At 42.2% G+C, this 18359-nt stretch overlaps 1 protein-coding gene across 1 annotated transcript in view; it reads left to right on the top strand.

The window, feature by feature from the left end:
* The window catches only part of TOM1 (target of myb1 membrane trafficking protein), a 186429-nt gene that overhangs the window by 65338 nt on the left and 102732 nt on the right, over positions 1-18359 (top strand). The window contains exons 6-7 of the mRNA XM_075321804.1: positions 5588-5746; positions 12302-12418. Coding sequence (XP_075177919.1) covers positions 5588-5746; positions 12302-12418 — 276 coding nt within the window. The remainder of the gene's footprint in view (positions 1-5587; positions 5747-12301; positions 12419-18359) is intronic.

The raw sequence follows: 18359 nt of genomic DNA, 5'->3' as shown, positions 1-18359 counted from the left end.
TAATTGAAGATTGTGCTATAGGAATTCCACATAGACAGCCATCCCTTATTTGTCCCCCCATTGTCCCATGATGCCCCTTTAGGAACATGATCTCGCATTTTTTTTTGTTCAGTTTGAAACCGGAGAATGAGCCAAATTTTTCAATCAAGGCAAGAGTCTGTGGCAAATCCGCACCGGGGTCCCCCATATAAAGTATGATGTCATCAGCAAAAAGCGCTGTCTTTACTTCTGAACCCCTTATCTTGATTCCTTTAAAGCTATTTTGTCCCTGTAGTATTCTTGACAACGGCTCGATTGCCAGGTTGAATAAAAGAGGAGATAATGGGCAGCCCTGTCTTGTTCCCTTCATCAAAGGGAACACGTCTGATAGAAAGCCCGGAGTGTGAACCCTAGCTCCCGAGTTGGCATAAAGGTTTCTAATGTAAAGTCTCATCTTGCCTACAATCCCTATGGCCTCCATTACCCTGTCTAACCACCCCCAATTTACATTATCAAACGCTTTTTCTGCGTCAAGTGTAACTAGGGCAGGTCTAGCCCCTCCCTCAGTGAGACCCAGTCTAACCGCGTCTACCACTAGAATTGTCTTTCGGATATTGGTAACGGCATTTCTCCCCTTAATAAACCCCACCTGGTGATTCGTAATGATCCTAGGTAAGATCTCGGCCAGTCTATTAGCCATGATCTTGGACATAATTTTTAAATCCTGATTTATGAGCGATATAGGTCTATAACTAGAGGGATCATCCAGGTCCTTGGTTCCCTTGGGGAGTAATTTAATATATGCTATGTTGGAATTTTTGGGTATTTCCGCCCCTCCCAGGAAAGCATTAAAGACTGAGGTTAGATCCGGCGAGATCAGATCCTTCAGAGCCTTATAGAATTCACTATTGAAACCGTCAGGTCCCGGTGCCTTGTTGGTGTTAAGCTCCCCAATTGTTCTCGTCACCTCCTCTACTGTGATATCTGCGTTTAAGGCACTCAAATCTTCCTCCGTCAAGCTAGGCATTTGGGCTTGTCTTAGCCACTCTGCCTCATCAGTCATGTCGTTATTCCCTGACCCATATAGTTTTCTATAGTAATCTCCCAACAGTTTATTAATGTCCTTAGGATCCGTAGTCACCTCTCCCCCCTTTGTTTTCAGTTTAGAGATCACTGTCATCTTTCTGCTGCCCCTTGCCAGATTGGCCAACATCCTTCCCGCCTTGTTGCCAAACCTATGTAAGTCAACCTCCTTGTGCGACCAGAATAGTTGTTCCTTTTTTTTGGCCCATTCGTCAAATCCCTCTTTTGCCTCCAACCATCTGCCTTTTGTCATGGGAGATCTATTTGTCACATAATTTGTATATGCTACCCGTACTGCTTCACTATGGAAATTATAATTCTCATTGGTTTTCCGTTTGATCATGGCTGCGTACCCCACCAGACGGCCCCTTAGGACCGCTTTTGCCGTTTCCCAAAATATCACTGGGGACTCTCTATGTTCCTTATTGTCCTCTGCGAATTCTCCCCACCACTCCTGTAGCACCTTGTGGAAATTATCTTGCCTGAGAAGGAACGATGGGAATCTCCATATGATATCTGTACCTCTCCTGAATTTCTCTCTAATGCCCAATCTCACCGGACTATGATCAGAGATCACCATATTCTCTATCACACAATCTTGCGTTCCACTCAGTAAGTCTTGCGAGATCCAGAACTGATCAATACGTGACCAGCTATCATGAGGGTGAGAGAAGTGTGTATACTCTCTGTCATGTGGGTGAGTTAGTCTCCAGATGTCTTTCAGTCCTACGTCTTCTAATGTTACATCCCTATTGTCTAAACTCCTGCCCACATTAGCTGTCCCCTCCTCGCCCCTCCTCCTATCTTCAGCTGAGTCTGGGACAGTGTTAAAATCGCCTCCCACTATAATGTTAGCCTCCCCATCTGCTAATATGGTGGCCTTTATGTCATCATGGAATGTGATTTGTTGTGAATTTGGGCCATAGACATTATAAATACTGAGTTTACCCGCTGGACTAACGATTGTTAAGTGCTGCCACCTTCCATGGTCGTCTGCCTCATGTGCCACTACCTCATGACTGAATTGTTTATTTATTAGAATCATAGTGCCCGCTTTTCTACCTTGTGCCGCTGCCCCGTAAACGGTGCCCACCCAATGTTTCTTCATGCGGAAAAAGTCCTCCCCCCCCAAGTGGGTTTCCTGTAATAAGGCAATGTCTGTCTTTAGTCTTTTCAGATGTCTCAATATCATTGCTCGTTTGTTAGGTGATCTCAGCCCTTTAACATTCCACGTAGTTATCTGTATCATGTTAACCTGTGTATTCTGCTTTTACTACTCCCTCCCCTATGGGCCCCTGCATCAAGGAAGACGAGATGTTCGACACTAGAATCACAGTTGGTACCACAAAATCGACACTCCCTTTCCCCACCTTGCAAATATAACAAATACAACAAAAAGCATGTAACTGTAAAACATATTTTCCCTTCCGAGAAATCCACGGCGTTTCCCGCCACGTTGGTGAGCTCCCCTATTCCTAGCCAAAATATGTAGCTCCCTAATCACCCCCCAAAAAATATATGTTCTATCCCCGGACTAACTTGAATAAGCCTTTGAAAATTATGCAAAAATTAGCACAGTATGTCAAAACCTCAGCAAGATTCTCCAGTCCTACTTATCTCTGACTCCAGGTAGCCATCAGTCCGCCCAGAACAGGCCCACTTCATTTGAATTTGGATGATGTTCCTGGACAAAGGAGAAAAAGAAAAAAAGAAAAAAAAAGACCAAGGGGAGAGAAGATGGAGAAAGAAAGGAGAAGAACAAAAAAAAAAAAAAAAAAAAAAAAAAAAAAAAGAGGGGGGGAAGAGGACCCAGACTTTGGGATGTTTTCCTCTCTTTTCTCCCTTCCCCCTCCTCCTCTCACCTCCCCAACCCTCTCTCCGTAATGCATCCTCCTCAACGCCTCTCCCTGTTTGGGAAGAGAGAAAAAAAAAAAAAAAAAAAAACAGGCAAAAAAAAGGAAAAACAATGAGCGAGTTCCAGTTCAGGTATCATGGTTTCTCTCCAAGGGTTGGTTCCTGTGTTCCAGGCGAGAATTATGCTGTCGACCCGGGCTTGGCCTCCTTTCCTCCCTGGTCTCGACTTGCTTTTGTCCCCCAAGACGTCCCACATCTCTTCCTGAGCTTGTGGGGGATCCTCTTCTATTATTCCCTTCTCCACTAGCTCCTTTTTCTTGCCTTTCTGACCTAGTCTTGTTGAGCTCTGCCATGAGAATGTTTTCTGCTTCTTTGTAGTCCTTGTAGTATACAAACGAGCCATTGGGGTTTCTAACTTTCAGTGTAGCAGGGTATAATAGCTGGCACTTTACTTTTTTGTTGTACAGAAATGAGCAAATTTTGGTAAATTCTTTTCTCCTTCTGGATACTTCCGCTGAATAATCCCCAAAAATTAGCAGTCTGTTGCCTTGATATTGTAGTGGACGCTTTCGTTCTCTAAAGGCCCTCAATATTTCCTCCTTATGCTTATAATCAAGGTACTTGACAATCACCTGCCTGGCTCTTATCGGGGTATTCTTGTTTGAGTTTTGGCCCTCTCCCTTATTCGCCTCCTGGTGTCTCAGTGGACCCACTCTGTGGGCTCTTTCAACTCTGAATTTCGCCTTTATGCCCAGGGCCTGCGGTAGCTCCAACTCGCATATATTATCCAACCGTCCAATCGACACAGACTCTGGCAACCCGACTATACGTAAGTTGTTTCGTCTCGATCTGTTTTCCAAATCGTCCGCTTTATCCTTCAAGTATTCATTAGATTTTGCTAGAGCTGCTATTTGTGCTTGCATGGCCAGTATTGTCTCCTCGGAGTCAGATATTCTCTGCTCTGATTCTGCCAGTCTAGAGGCATGGGCATTTATCTGTTTTTGCATATTAGCTAATGATGTTTGTATGGCTGCCTCAATAGCCACTTTAACCTCTTTTGACAAGTGTGATGTCACTTCTTCAGCCAGTTTTTTATAGTCCACATTAAGCTTTTGTGTGTACTTGTCTTGGCCTGCAGGTGGTGCTGTTTTCTTAGTTCTCTTTGTCTGGACTGGGCCACCACCTCCATCCCCCAATAGCTTGCAGGCTTGTGATGTTGGTGTAGTAGGCTGCTTTTTGTTTCCTTTGGAAGGGGTACTATGAATTCTTGCATTTGACTTCCTGTGAGTCTGAGTGGGATTAATCTCCCTGTGCTGTTTGTCAGTTTCATCCTCCAACACTGCTGTGTCTCTGAGCTGCCCTGCTTTGTCTGCATCTTCTCTCCCCTCTGTCTCCATATCTCCTTCATCCTCCCATTGCGATCCACCATCATCAGTCCCCTGCATCCACCTCTCTCCTGCTGTGTCCTCCTGTGACTCCTCGCTCATATCTTCCTTATCTCCTGTCTCCTCGCTCATATCTCCCTTATCTCTCCCCTTCCAGCTCTGTGTTTGCTTTTCTGTGTCTCTCACCATGCGTTCAGGCTCCTCCCCCATCAGGCTCGGTGCCATTATCTTATCTTCTCCTCTGTCCATATCAAAGCTTCTCCAGGCTGATTCACCGCTCCCAGAGCTTCTCAGGAGGTACCGTTCCATAGCTGTCTGCTTTAGGTAACCTCCTGTGCTGCTCTCTGTTTGGTGGCTCGTCCGGGGGGTCTGTTTTTAGTCGGTTTCTGTGAGGGGTGGCAGGAGCTTCTCCCCTAAGCTGCCACCTCAGCCAGGACAGGAACAGGAAGTCCTCAAGAAGCTGCTCATTTTACAAACTTCACTGTCTTGGATTTCAAAACCTAAACATCCGAGCTGCCCACTACAGGTATGAACAGAATCAGCCTGATAGTGCCAGTATAGCACTGGGCTTAGGTTATATAGGAAAATCCGGGTGATTGGTTCCCTTTTTGTTGCCTTAGACTGTGGAGGTGACCAGTAACCATCAGCGTTGACCTGTTTCCTAGACAAGGAGAACTTGCTTTAGTTTTTGCATGCCCTGCTCTGAGAATGTCTTCGTCCGGATTGCTTCGGTGATCCGGTGTTTCTCCATCGCCGCAGGGTCAAAGCGGAATACGATTTTCAGGAAGTGTCATTCTTAAAACAGTTGTCTCATCTTGTAAAATGGCAATGTAGTTGTAAAAAGAAGTAATATTGGAGTTTACGCCAAATGCTTTACAATGTCAAGAATAGATGGGATTTACTCCTATAGTGTACTGCTTGTTGTCTAGGTTACCTGACACCTCTGCAGTGTATCGGTGGTGGACGGTCTCCTAGGTGAGGAGCATTGGCTTGCAGGCTCTTTGCGTTAGAGCTTGCAATCAGTGCTCTAAAGCTGGCCGAATGGCTAAATCCTGCAAGCTTTGGTGTCCATGGGCTCCTTCAATTCTGCCTGAGTGGACAATTCAAACCAGCAGGGCAACCATGCCATCGGTCCAAGCCATATAATTTCCAGAGCATACCGGTCCTCAGCAAGCAGAATGCAAGCATAAAGTATGTAAATGTATTATTTATATAAGCTAGCGGCTACTGTATGTATGCCAAGATGGCAAATAATCCCTTTGACTACTCGTTTGTTTACTCCGCAGAGTTACGTCACACCTGAACCCATGCCACGGCCAGTTTTGCCTCCTTCCGATAGTCTTCAAAGAGGCGGTTCAGTCAGTCGCCCGGCACCACCCCCGTACACAAGTCAGGTTCCTCCAGGAACGTCAGGCGATGCTCCAATAATCCCCACAGTGGACCAGGTAAACTGAGCTTTCTATTACAGGTGATGAGCTTTTGCTTTTCTTATGTGAAAGTATGTGAACCCATTAGCTGTAGAGGCAGCAAATCCAGACTGCAATAATAGGAGAGGTGATCCACTGCCTGTCCACATCCATCCCATAATTGTGCATGGATCGCACTGCAGCATCGGGGTCCAATTTGGCAAATGGAAGAAAAACTCATCCAGTGTCAAAATGAGTGGGGTCGATATATTAAATTGCTTATGCCAGAAAACTGGTCGCAACGGTTTTAGACAGAGCGAAGTTGCGCAAAAATGTCCAACTGTTGGCGTTTTCACAGTATTTTTAAGCCGCTCTGCCAAAATGAGTGGAGCTGGGAAAGAGCCAGGATGGAGTGAGGCTATGATCTCTGGTCAAATTTATGGCAAGCGGTGGCAGTTCTTACTCCCGAAATGTTACTCTAGTCCCTGACTGCAGTAACATCTCAGGCACGTCTCGCGGAGGAGCTTGCCACTAACAAGATGTGCCAAAGTAGTGTGCGCCTATAAATTGTGTACGAAAATTGTGGAAGTTATTTCTAAAAAAAAAAAAAGTGGAAATGATCTTTTAGCAGAGGTGGATCTAGGTTTTTCGGTACCCAGGGCAATAATTTAGTTTGCACCCCCGATCATTCATACGCTATATGCACACTTACAGTTATGTGCCGACGAGCTGCTATTCCTAATTCTCTCAATGTTCAGTGAAAAACTGAAAGAAACAGGAAGAAAACCAAATGTCCCATGACTGTAAGTATGAAAATCGCATATAAGTGGAGTGGCTATGTGTTCACTACTGGAACCAGAAGCAGAGCTGAATTCTGACAGTGAGTATATTACACGCTGTTAGGATTGGGCTACACTGCTTCATTTTATAAATAAAGGGCTTGTCCAGGTTTGCATTGAAAGTCTGGAGTCTAGGTACTGCATGCTTCTGAATTCTCAAAGCACGCATGCAGCACACTTTTAGTATTCTCATATGCCAGTTGTGAGTGTATGGTCATGTGAGCATGCATTTGTGATTTGTATACTTCTGTCCACATTCTGACTAGACATGTCCAATTAATTTTCATTGAGTGACGCAGCGCATGTCTAGTTGGCACATGACCACATCTATTTAAATCGCATACTTGCGGTTCTGTGACTTCCCACTCTCACTGCCAGACCAGAGAATCCTGACAGTGTGCAGTGCGCGCACTGTGTGAATTCAGAAGTCTCCAGTCACATAGAGTGACACAGGCATGACAAATTGGCCAGAAATGAGTGAATGATGTTAAAACTACGTTCAAAAATACCAACTAATTGACAGGTGACAAATGGTAACATTATCATTTCTATAAGTAAAAATAAAGATTAATATATTGATACATACAATGAAACCTTTGACAAGTAAAATTTTGTCTTCCCTGAAATCTTCAGGTTCCCCGGCATTTTACTGTAATTTAACATCTATTGAATGGATTAGAAGAGATTGTCACATTAAGTAAATGCTTTTCCATTTTCATCGCCTTTATAACTTAATTATATGATTTATTTCTTTGTTGTGCCCAGAGGAGACCTTTACACATTCATTGCCTTAAGCAGAAGACTTATAATGGAAGGAAGATGAATCTTTAGTAATGTCTTATTGAATGGCTTTTCTTTTCATTTTTCACACTATTTCATGCAAATAAAGTTTGCCGTTGATGACTGCCATTACCCAGATGAAAGTCTACTCTGTGCGACATCTCCCTCCCCAGGTGGATTGGATGTACACTATGTATTTTCTGTTTGTAGATGGAGGTTACTTCGTTTGATTCTTCCTTTTTTTAGTTGGTTGTTACATGTTGTGCTTGTCAATAATGGCAGATTGTAAGGATTTTATACATGCACTTGTTTAAGTTCCTCTTTATATGTAGATGTTATCTGCATAGAATATTGTTTGCTTCATGCTGACCATGTCTTATAGCTCGATCTGATCCATAGCTGCATTTTTAAGCTTTCAGGCCGAGATGAAATACAGCCCATATTTTCACACTGTATCTACAGAACATGCTCTAGTGATATAAGAATCTCATGTAAGAAAAACTATAGGGTCACATACACATTAATTAAATGGAAACTGTCACGAGATTTGTCCCTTATAAGCTTCAGCCAGCACCAGTGATCCCTTATATACAGTATTCCAGAATACTGTATATAAGAGCCCAGGCCGCTCTGTATAACATAAAAAATACCTTTATAATACTCACTTAGGGGGCGGCACGATTCGATGGGCGTCACTGCTCTCAGCCCAGCTCCTCCTCATCTTGTGCAGTTGCCTTCCTCCTTCCCAGCCCCATGTGGATGATGCGTCCTACATCATCCACACAGAGGTCTCCATTGCACTCCTGCACATGCGCACCTTGATTTACTCTGCTGAGGACAGAGCAAAGTACTGTAATGTGCAGGTGCAAAGAAAGGTCAAAGACACTGCCTGCCCTTGCGCACTACAGTACTTTGAACTGCCCTCAGCAAGTCAGATCAAAGTGCGCCTGCGCAGGAGGGAAATGGAGGCCTCTGTGTGGATGAAGTAGGACGTGTCATCTACACAGGGCTGAGAAGGAGGACGGAGACTGCACAAGATAGAGGAGGTGCCGAGCCAAGAGCAGTGATGCCCATCAGACCTGACCGCCCCCTAGGTGGGTATTATAAGAGCTGTTTTTACGTTATACAGATAAGCCTGGGCTCTTATATACTGTATTCTAGAATGCTGTATACAAGACCTTACTGGTGGTGGCCGCAGCTCATAAGGGAAAAACCTGGTGACAGGTTCCCTTTAAAGGGGTTGTCTGACAGAAATGAGTCCTCATCAATCCGCATGATATGGGATAACTTGCTGCTTATCGAGGGGGGTCCAACCGTTGGGATCCGGACTATTCGACAGTTGTACAGGGAATTTTTGTCCTCAAAGTGGAACTTTCACCCATGTTCCAAAATGGCGCTGCAGGTCAGATGCCTGACTGCTGCTCAATTAATTTTCTAAGGGACTGCAAGCCTCAGCAGCCCCACAGGGAATGAGTGGAGTGGCGGTTGAGCGTATGTATAAATATGGATAAACATTTCCCATTCTGTGGATCGGTGTAGGTTCCAGTAGTTGGATCCCCACTAATCAATTCATTATCCCGAGACAACTCCTTCAATGTTAAGCAAATGCTCCATTCATCTAATGTGTGTGGGGTCCCCCTGACTCTTCTCTCACTGATGATTTTGCCCAGACAAGTGTGCAACTCCTAGGGTGTAACTGCATTACAGATGATTGATCAGATTGATCTCAGTTGGAGAAACAAAATAATAAGTTTTGATACCTTTTAATGGCTAACTGAAATAAAATAAATGATGTTCCAAAGCAAGCTTTCCAGACTAACTCAGGTCTCTTCATCAGGCGCGATATAACAAACTATGAAGAAACACAAATATTTACACCTATTTGTTGCATATATTTGTGCTTCTTCAGATACTTTGGTAGGTCTCCTCACCAGGCATGGAATAACAAATATTTACACCTATTGTAAATTTTTGGGGTTTTTTTTCCAATACTTTTTTTACCATGCCTGATGAAGAAACATAAGTAGTCTCTTCATCAGGCTTTGTAACATCATTTATTTTATATTTTGTTCACCATTAAAAGATATCATAATTACAAGATTATAATTTTGTTTCTTCCACTGAGAGCAGTCAATCTTTTTTCATCTGGCTTACACAGTATCAAACCTTTTTTTTTTTTTTTTTTTTTTCTTTAAGTACATGAGTCAAGAGTCGCACTATTATGAGCCAGCATGCACTTCAGCACTTTTTGACAGCCGGATCCGAACATTTTGAATGGCCTCGACCAGTACTCAAATGCCGCCATCCTGGGCACCTTTTGGGATTACTCGGCCCCCATGATATCCCTTTAGGCCATATCACAAAGCCTGGTCCTCCAGTCACAGAGGACCGAAGTATCTTTTGCTCCTCTGTAATCTTTTTGCTCCTCTGTATTCTTTTTGCTCCTCTGTATTCTTTTTGCTCCTCTGTAATCTTCTTGCTCCTCTGTATTCTTTTTGCTCCTCTCTATTCTTTTTGCTCCTCTATATTCTTTTTGCTCCTCTGTATTCTTCTTGCTCCTCTGTAATCTTCTTGCTCCTCTGTAATCTTTTTGCTCCTCTGTAATCTTTTTGCTCCTCTGTATTCTTTCTGCTCCTCTGTAATCTTTTTGCTCCTCTGTAATCTTTTTGCTCCTCTGTATTCTTTTTGCTCCTCTGTATTCTTTTTGCTCCTCTGTAATCTTTTTGCTCCTCTGTATTCTTTTTGCTCCTCTGTAATCTTTTTGCTCCTCTGTATTCTTTTTGCTCCTCTGTAATCTTCTTGCTCCTCTGTATTCTTTTTGCTCCTCTGTATTCTTTTTGCTCCTCTGTATTCTTTTTGCTCCTCTGTAATCTTTTTGCTCCTCTGTAATCTTTTTGCTCCTCTGTAATCTTTTTGCTCCTCTGTAATCTTTTTGCTCCTCTGTATTCTTTTTCCTCCTCTGTATTCTTTTTGCTCCTCTGTATTCTTTTTGCTCCTCTGTATTCTTTTTCCTCCTCTGTATTCTTTTTGCTCCTCTGTATTCTTTTTCCTCCTCTCTATTCTTTTTGCTCCTCTATATTCTTTTTGCTCCTCTGTATTCTTCTTGCTCCTCTGTAATCTTTTTGCTCCTCTGTAATCTTTTTGCTCCTCTGTATTCTTTTTGCTCCTCTGTATTCTTTTTCCTCCTCTGTATTCTTTTTCCTCCTCTGCATTCTTTTTCCTCCTCTGTATTCTTTTTGCTCCTCTGTATTCTTTTTGCTCCTCTATATTCTTTTTGCTCCTCTGTAATCTTCTTGCTCCTCTGTAATCTTCTTGCTCCTCTGTAATCTTTTTGCTCCTCTGTAATCTTTTTGCTCCTCTGTATTCTTTTTGCTCCTCTGTAATCTTTTTGCTCCTCTGTAATCTTTTTGCTCCTCTGTATTCTTTTTGCTCCTCTGTATTCTTTTTGCTCCTCTGTAATCTTTTTGCTCCTCTGTATTCTTTTTGCTCCTCTGTAATCTTTTTGCTCCTCTGTATTCTTTTTGCTCCTCTGTAATCTTCTTGCTCCTCTGTATTCTTTTTGCTCCTCTGTATTCTTTTTGCTCCTCTGTATTCTTTTTGCTCCTCTGTAATCTTTTTGCTCCTCTGTAATCTTTTTGCTCCTCTGTAATCTTTTTGCTCCTCTGTAATCTTTTTGCTCCTCTGTATTCTTTTTCCTCCTCTGTATTCTTTTTGCTCCTCTGTATTCTTTTTGCTCCTCTGTATTCTTTTTCCTCCTCTGTATTCTTTTTGCTCCTCTGTATTCTTTTTCCTCCTCTCTATTCTTTTTGCTCCTCTATATTCTTTTTGCTCCTCTGTATTCTTCTTGCTCCTCTGTAATCTTTTTGCTCCTCTGTAATCTTTTTGCTCCTCTGTATTCTTTTTGCTCCTCTGTATTCTTTTTCCTCCTCTGTATTCTTTTTCCTCCTCTGCATTCTTTTTCCTCCTCTGTATTCTTTTTGCTCCTCTGTATTCTTTTTCCTCCTCTGTATTCTTTTTCCTCCTCTGTATTCTTTTTCCTCCTCTGTATTCTTTTTCCTCCTCTGTATTCTTTTTCCTCCTCTGTATTCTTTTTCCTCCTCTGTATTCTTTTTCCTCCTCTGTATTCTTTTTCCTCCTCTGTATTCTTTTTCCTTCTCTGTATTCTTTTTCCTCCTCTGTAATCTTTTTCCTCCTCTGTATTCTTTTTCCTCCTCTGTATTCTTTTTCCTCCTCTGTATTCTTTTTCCTTCTCTGTATTCTTTTTGCTCCTCTGTAATCTTTTTGCTCCTCTGTAATCTTTTTGTTCCTCTGTAATCTTTTTGCTCCTCTGTAATCTTTTTGCTCCTCTGTATTCTTTTTCCTCCTCTGTATTCTTTTTCCTCCTCTGTATTCTTTTTGCTCCTCTGTATTCTTTTTCCTCCTCTGTATTCTTTTTGCTCCTCTGTAATCTTTTTGCTCCTCTGTATTCTTTTTCCTCCTCTGTATTCTTTTTCCTCCTCTGTATTCTTTTTCCTCCTCTGTATTCTTTTTCCTCCTCTGTATTCTTTTTGCTCCTCTATTATTTTTCCTCCTCTGTATTCTTTTTCCTCCTCTGTATTCTTTTTCCTCCTCTGTATTCTTTTTCCTCCTCTGTATTCTTTTTCCTCCTCTGTATTCTTTTTGCTCCTCTGTATTCTTTTTCCTCCTCTGTATTCTTTTTCCTCCTCTGTATTCTTTTTCCTCCTCTGTATTCTTTTTCCTCCTCTGTATTCTTTTTGCTCCTCTGTATTCTTTTTCCTCCTCTGTATTCTTTTTCCTCCTCTGTATTCTTTTTCCTCCTCTGTAATCTTTTTGCTCATGTCTCATGGGCATCTTACATATTCCAGGTGTTGAATGATTCCTGTGCTGACCAGCAGAATTGTGACTCCATTTTTTTGACTATAGTCCAGGCCATATAGAAGTTACATATATAATTTATATTATATATCTGTTGCAGATTGCAAAGCTACGCAGTGAGTTGGAGGTGGTGAACGGAAACGTGAAAGTCATGTCGGAGATGTTGACCGAATTGGTGCCACAGAATGCAACAGCGTCTGATTTGGATTTACTGCAGGTAGGAATCGAGGACTATTTTTGTCCTATAAATTGTGTTAATTCTTCTGTTGCATCACATCTTGACTCATATGACACATGTTAATGTGGGTTTACTTTCCATGATATTTCAAATCATTAGCATGAAAAAACCTTGGAAGTAATGGGCACTTGGCAGCAGTTCTTTGTGTAATCGTAAAAGCCGCTCCGTGCAGCGTTTACTGGCCAATTATATCTATGTGATTGCCAAGAAATGACTGAGTCTCCAGCTGAAAAAAACACATGGCTGCTTGGCTCGGCTTGCATATTTTATGCTGGGGTCAGATGGAATAACATGTTCAGGGAACGGCTGTATAAAGTGTAGAACAAGATTCAATGGATTGTCTGAGCGTACAAAGAAAGGGTCAGTGGTGCACACCTGATTACTTGCCGGGAATACCAGCCATGGTTATGCTGCAGGTGCGAGCTGCGCTGCTAGTTGAAGTAGCTTTGCCTTTGCACCATTAGAGGAGCGCCATGGTCCATGATCTTGTATATCCTGTCACTTTAGAGCTGCACTTACAAGCTCTATAGCAAATCTTTGTTAGCGCTTTGTTTCTTGTCTAAGACACCAGCCATTTCCAATAAAACTGTAGAGATGGTCGGTAATTTAAGCAACTAACAGTAAGCAATTGATTTTTTTTTTTAAAGGCTTTTTAGGCTATGTGCGCACAGTGTGTTTTTCGCGGCGTTTTTGCGCGTTTTTGGGCTCAAAACTGTGTAACTTTGCTTCCCCAGCAAAGTCTCTGAGTTTTCAATTTTGCTGTCCGCACACAACTTTTTTTTTTTTAAGCTGCGTTTTTGAGCTTAAAAAAAAAAATGAACATGTCAATTCTTTCCTGCGTTTTTCTGCGTTTTCCCCCCATGCAATGCATTGGAAAAACGCAGAGATAAAAAACGCAGCAAAACTCAGCCAAAAACGCACCAAAACGCATGCATTTTTACCAATGCATTTTTTGCGCGTTTTTGTCTCGGGTGCGTTTTTATGCGTTTGTGCGTTTTCAGCGGCCAAAAACGCAGCATCAAAAAAACGCAGCGTGCGCACATAGCCTTCCAGTCTTGGGAACACAGAGAATGTTTTTTAATGATAAGCAAATTGTAAAGTTAGTTGATTTTACAAGCTCGTGGCATTTTTTGATCATTTTAAGATAATAAGAAAAAAACATTTAATAGATTAAAAAAAACATAATATGCTTGTTAAATCTAATCGCTGTTTACACTGGTGACATGCGCTGAACAAGGAGATTAATTTTTGTATTTATCTTGGGGATCGTCCTAAGGACAGGAACGGTTTCATTAGAAAAGTCCAGCAGGTTTATTTTAAAAGTCTCATAACCTGCTTCAGCAGAAACATAAAGCAAGCCTTTTCGGCCACAAAGGTATAAAACAACAAAAAAAACCCCCAATAAGTCCGTGTCACTGCGGGCGTGCCTGCTCGGCATAAACAGTCCACTTTCACACAGAGCTCCTCTCTGTTAGAGTCCAGCAATCCCCAAACACAGACACCCTATGAGACTCCTGGTCTCCTTTTATATCCACAAGCAAACCCAGAAGTGGAGGTATGTGAGCAGCCAGACCCACCCATCTCTCCGGCTGCTCGTAAAACCCGGCCCTAATATTCTCCTAATATTCTCCCAGCACTACATGTACTGGAGCTTACTCCCGGGCTTACATTACAGAGGATAACCATCTCTGCGACACATACCTCCCATCGACTATAGGACCAGTAACCCTGTTACAATATATATATATATATATATATATATATATATATATATATATATATATATATACATACATACATACATACATACATACATACATACATACATACATACATACATACATACATACATACATACATACATACACACACATACATACATACATACATACATACATACATACATACATACATACACACACATACAGTAATAGCTAGACACAAGCGTAACATATTTATAATCGGGCCCCCTGGTATATGTTTAGTTTCCTTTCAGAGCATGTACCTAATATGACTTGTGTCGTACTCACTGCCTGTATCTACTTGTACATGGATCGTGGTGTGATTCTTGTACTTTTGCAGACCAGTTAAAGGGGTTATCCACAACTCTGACAACCCCTTCTCAGTCCCCATGTTTCTCCCCAGTAAAATAATATCAGCTGTAATCTCTTTTGGTGCCAGCACTGTTCCAGCAGTGCCAGCACTGGCTCTCCCGTGGATCTCCTAACATAACAATTGGCGCCTCATTGTCCCCTGCTCAAGACAAATAAGACATTCAGAGGAAATACGAGGGGCTGCTGATAAGTCTTTGACTTTGTCATCTTTTTCTGTTTCTATGGTAATGAATGTTACATCACATGAAAGCCTTATGTGTCTAATATATGTTTTCAATATGCTGTGTTTGTTGCTTATGGCAACAGTGTTCTACGCACGCGGGAAAACAAAATGGTGGAGTCTAATGTGATATTCACAGCAACTGAGAGCAGAGGAGGGATAAAATTCATGTTTCTGTAAGGAAAGTCTGCTAAGGATAGTGATGGTGATATGTCGCAGACATTGGGGGATCAATGCCCTTCATATTCCACAGTTAAGAACTGGGTTGCCAAATTTAAAATTGGCCACTTCAGCACCAATAATGAGGAATGTCCTGGACGTTGTTCCGGAGATCGTTGATGATGTGCACAACCTTATACTGGAGAATCCACGCATTTCAGCTAAAGCAATAGCAGACATCATGGGGATTTCCTATGAATGTGTTTGTGTCATTACCATGAACATTTGGACATGAGGAAGCTATCTGCAAAGTGGGTCCCCAAATGTTTGACAACGGATCAGAGAAGCATGCGAGTGAAAACTTACCGCTCCATTTGTCAGCGTTTCCGGACTGATAAGAACTTCCTGGATTGACTGGTCACTATGGATGAGATCTGGATTTATTTGAATGACCCTGAAAACAAGGAGCAGGTAACAGTGGAGGCACAGTGGTTCTCCTTGTCCAAAGAAGTTCAGGGTGCAAAAATCAGCCACTAAAGGTGATGGCGTCTGTGTTATGGGATAAGGAGGGCGTGCTGCTAGTGGACTACCTTCAAAAGGGTTCCACCATCAATGCAAGGTATTACATTGACCTTTTGGACCAATGGAAGGCAGCTTTGAAGGCCAAAAGGTGCGGCAAGCTGTCCAAAGGAATTTTGTTCCTGCAAGACAACGCCTCTGCTCACACTGCACAAGTGACCACGGCAAAGCTGGGCTTCCAGCTGGTTGACCACCCATCTTTTTCACCAGATCTAGCTCCCTCCGACTATCATCTGTTCCCAAACCTGAAGAAACACCTCAAGGGTACCAAATTTCACACCATTTCTGATGCCATGGCTGCTACGGATGCCTGGTTTGAAGCACAACTGAAATCCTTCTTTTCACTAGGCTAAGTGTGTTGACATCAGTGAAGAGTATGTGGAATAAATGTAAAGTTTCATCATCCTATCTCGTTTATTTCTGGGTAAAGCCAAAAACTTAGCAGCAGCCCCTCGTAAGAGAGCAGCTACAGCTCTCCCTTCTTCTAGTTCTTAATTAAATCTGAAGGGTGGACAGTGAATCCATTGCTGATTGGCTGTTGAGATCATGTAACATAGCAATGTCATGTGATCCCCGCCACTGGTAGTGAGTATAGGTGGTGTTATTTTACTGGGGTGAAGCATAGGGCTTGAGAAGGGATTGTTCTTTGATAAGAATCTGCACACTTGAGGCTGAACAAAAAAGAACACTAGGTGTCACCATAAGAAGTACAAATAATTCAAGTCTATGTAAACGCATGCTTTATCATTTTATTTTTTTTAATTTCAGTTTGAAAAAATGTGTTTTGCTTAATCTAGTGGTAAAATAATCATGGGACAACCCCTTAAAATACTCTGTTTACGTTTTATTTTTGTACCCTCAGTCACAATGCTTACAGAACTTTGTATTTTTTTTTTCAAAACAATTTTGCTGTGGAAGACAAGTCATGCACTTTTCCATTAGTGATGATCTTGGAGATATTTTGCGTCTGTAAATGTACATTTACCATATATCCACCCCAGGGTTAGACAGCAAAAATATGAAGATATATTTCCAACTAATTCAAATTTTCCTGGTGGTGTAAAGAAGTGGAGGAGTTAATAGTGCTAATTTTAATGCACTAGGGTAGAATAGAAGGTAATGGTTGTCCTGTTACTGTTTCACACATAGCTTCACAGCAATTATGTACACTCTCTGCAGTGCACACATACAAAACACTGCTGAATATACATTATAGCACAGTCAGCTCTGCTGTATATATTCATAGATCTGCTACATATACTGTACATACACACATAGCTCTGCTGCGCACATACATACACACACACAGATCTGTTACACACACACACACACACACACAGATCTGTTACACACACACACACAGATCTGTTACACACACACACACACACACACACACAGATCTGTTACACACACACACACACACACAGATCTGTTACACACACACAGATCTTTTACACACACACACAGATCTGTTACACACGCACACACACACACACAGATCTGTTACACACACACACAGATCTGTTACACACACACACAGATCTGTTACACACACACAGATCTGTTACACACACACAGATCTGTTACACACACACACACACACACAGATCTGTTACACACACACACACACACACACACAGATCTGTTACACACACACACACAGATCTGTTACACACACACACACACACACACAGATCTGTTACACACACACACACACACACACAGATCTGTTACACACACACACACAGATCTGTTACACACACACACACACTCAGTGAAATAAGTATTGAACACGTCACCAACTTTCTAGGTAAATTATATTTCTAAAGGTGCTATTGTCATGAATTTCTCAAGATGTTGGTAAAAACCCTTCAAATTTAAACAGGCAAATCAAACCATACATGTCATAATTTAGTAATGTGTAACAATCATTATTATTTAGTTATAGAGCACTATTGATTCCATGGTGTTGTACACGAGAAGGGGTTATATACAAAATATAGATATAAATTACAGTTAACAAACTAACAATAGACAGATACAGAGAAGAGAGGACCCTGTCCTTGTGGCCTTAAAGGGAACCTGTCACCGGAAGTCTATAATATTTACTTAACGGTCGGTGCGGAGTTGTTTGGTCGGATCGAAGGTCCTGTGGAGTCACACTACAATACTTTGATCTGCCCGAGCAGGGCAGATCAAAGTGCGCCTGCTCAGGACCTCACTGTCGGCTCGTGTAGATCACCTACAACGTGTCATCCACCCGAGCTTCAGAAGGAGGACAAAGATGGCCGAAAGAGGAGGCGTGGGACCCGAAGAACGGAGACGCCCATCCGACCGGACAGCGCCGCACCGACAGTTAGGTAAGTATTATAGACTTCCAGTGACAGGTTCCCTTTAAATTCTACAAGATAATGGGGAAGGTGACAGTAGGTTGGGGTGGGGTTAGCCGCAGCTCCAGTGGTGGTGAGGTGGTTTATTGTAGACTGTAAGCTTTCTTTAATAGATGGGTTTTCAAGTTCAGTCTGGTGGATATTAATGTGTCAGATAATCGGATAGGATGGGGCACGGAATTCCAAAGGATGGGAGATACTTGGGAGAAGTCTTGGAGGTGATTGGGTGAGGAACAAATAAGTGTGGAGGAGAGAAGGAGGATTGGAGATTACATGATAGTAGATATTGGGAGATTAGCTTGAAGATATACGGAGGAGACAGATTTTGGACTGCTTTGTAGGTTAGTGTTAGTTTGAACTGGATACTTTGGGGAATTTGGGAGCTAATGATGTTATTTTCCGGAGGGGAGAAGTGGAGAAATAGCAAGGAGAGCGGTGGATTAGTCGGGCAGCAAACT

This window comes from Anomaloglossus baeobatrachus, chromosome 8 (genome assembly GCF_048569485.1).
Source record: "Anomaloglossus baeobatrachus isolate aAnoBae1 chromosome 8, aAnoBae1.hap1, whole genome shotgun sequence".
NCBI lineage: Eukaryota > Metazoa > Chordata > Amphibia > Anura > Aromobatidae > Anomaloglossus > Anomaloglossus baeobatrachus.
Note: the sequence above shows the minus strand (reverse complement) of the source record. Positions and strands in the feature narration are given on the sequence as shown.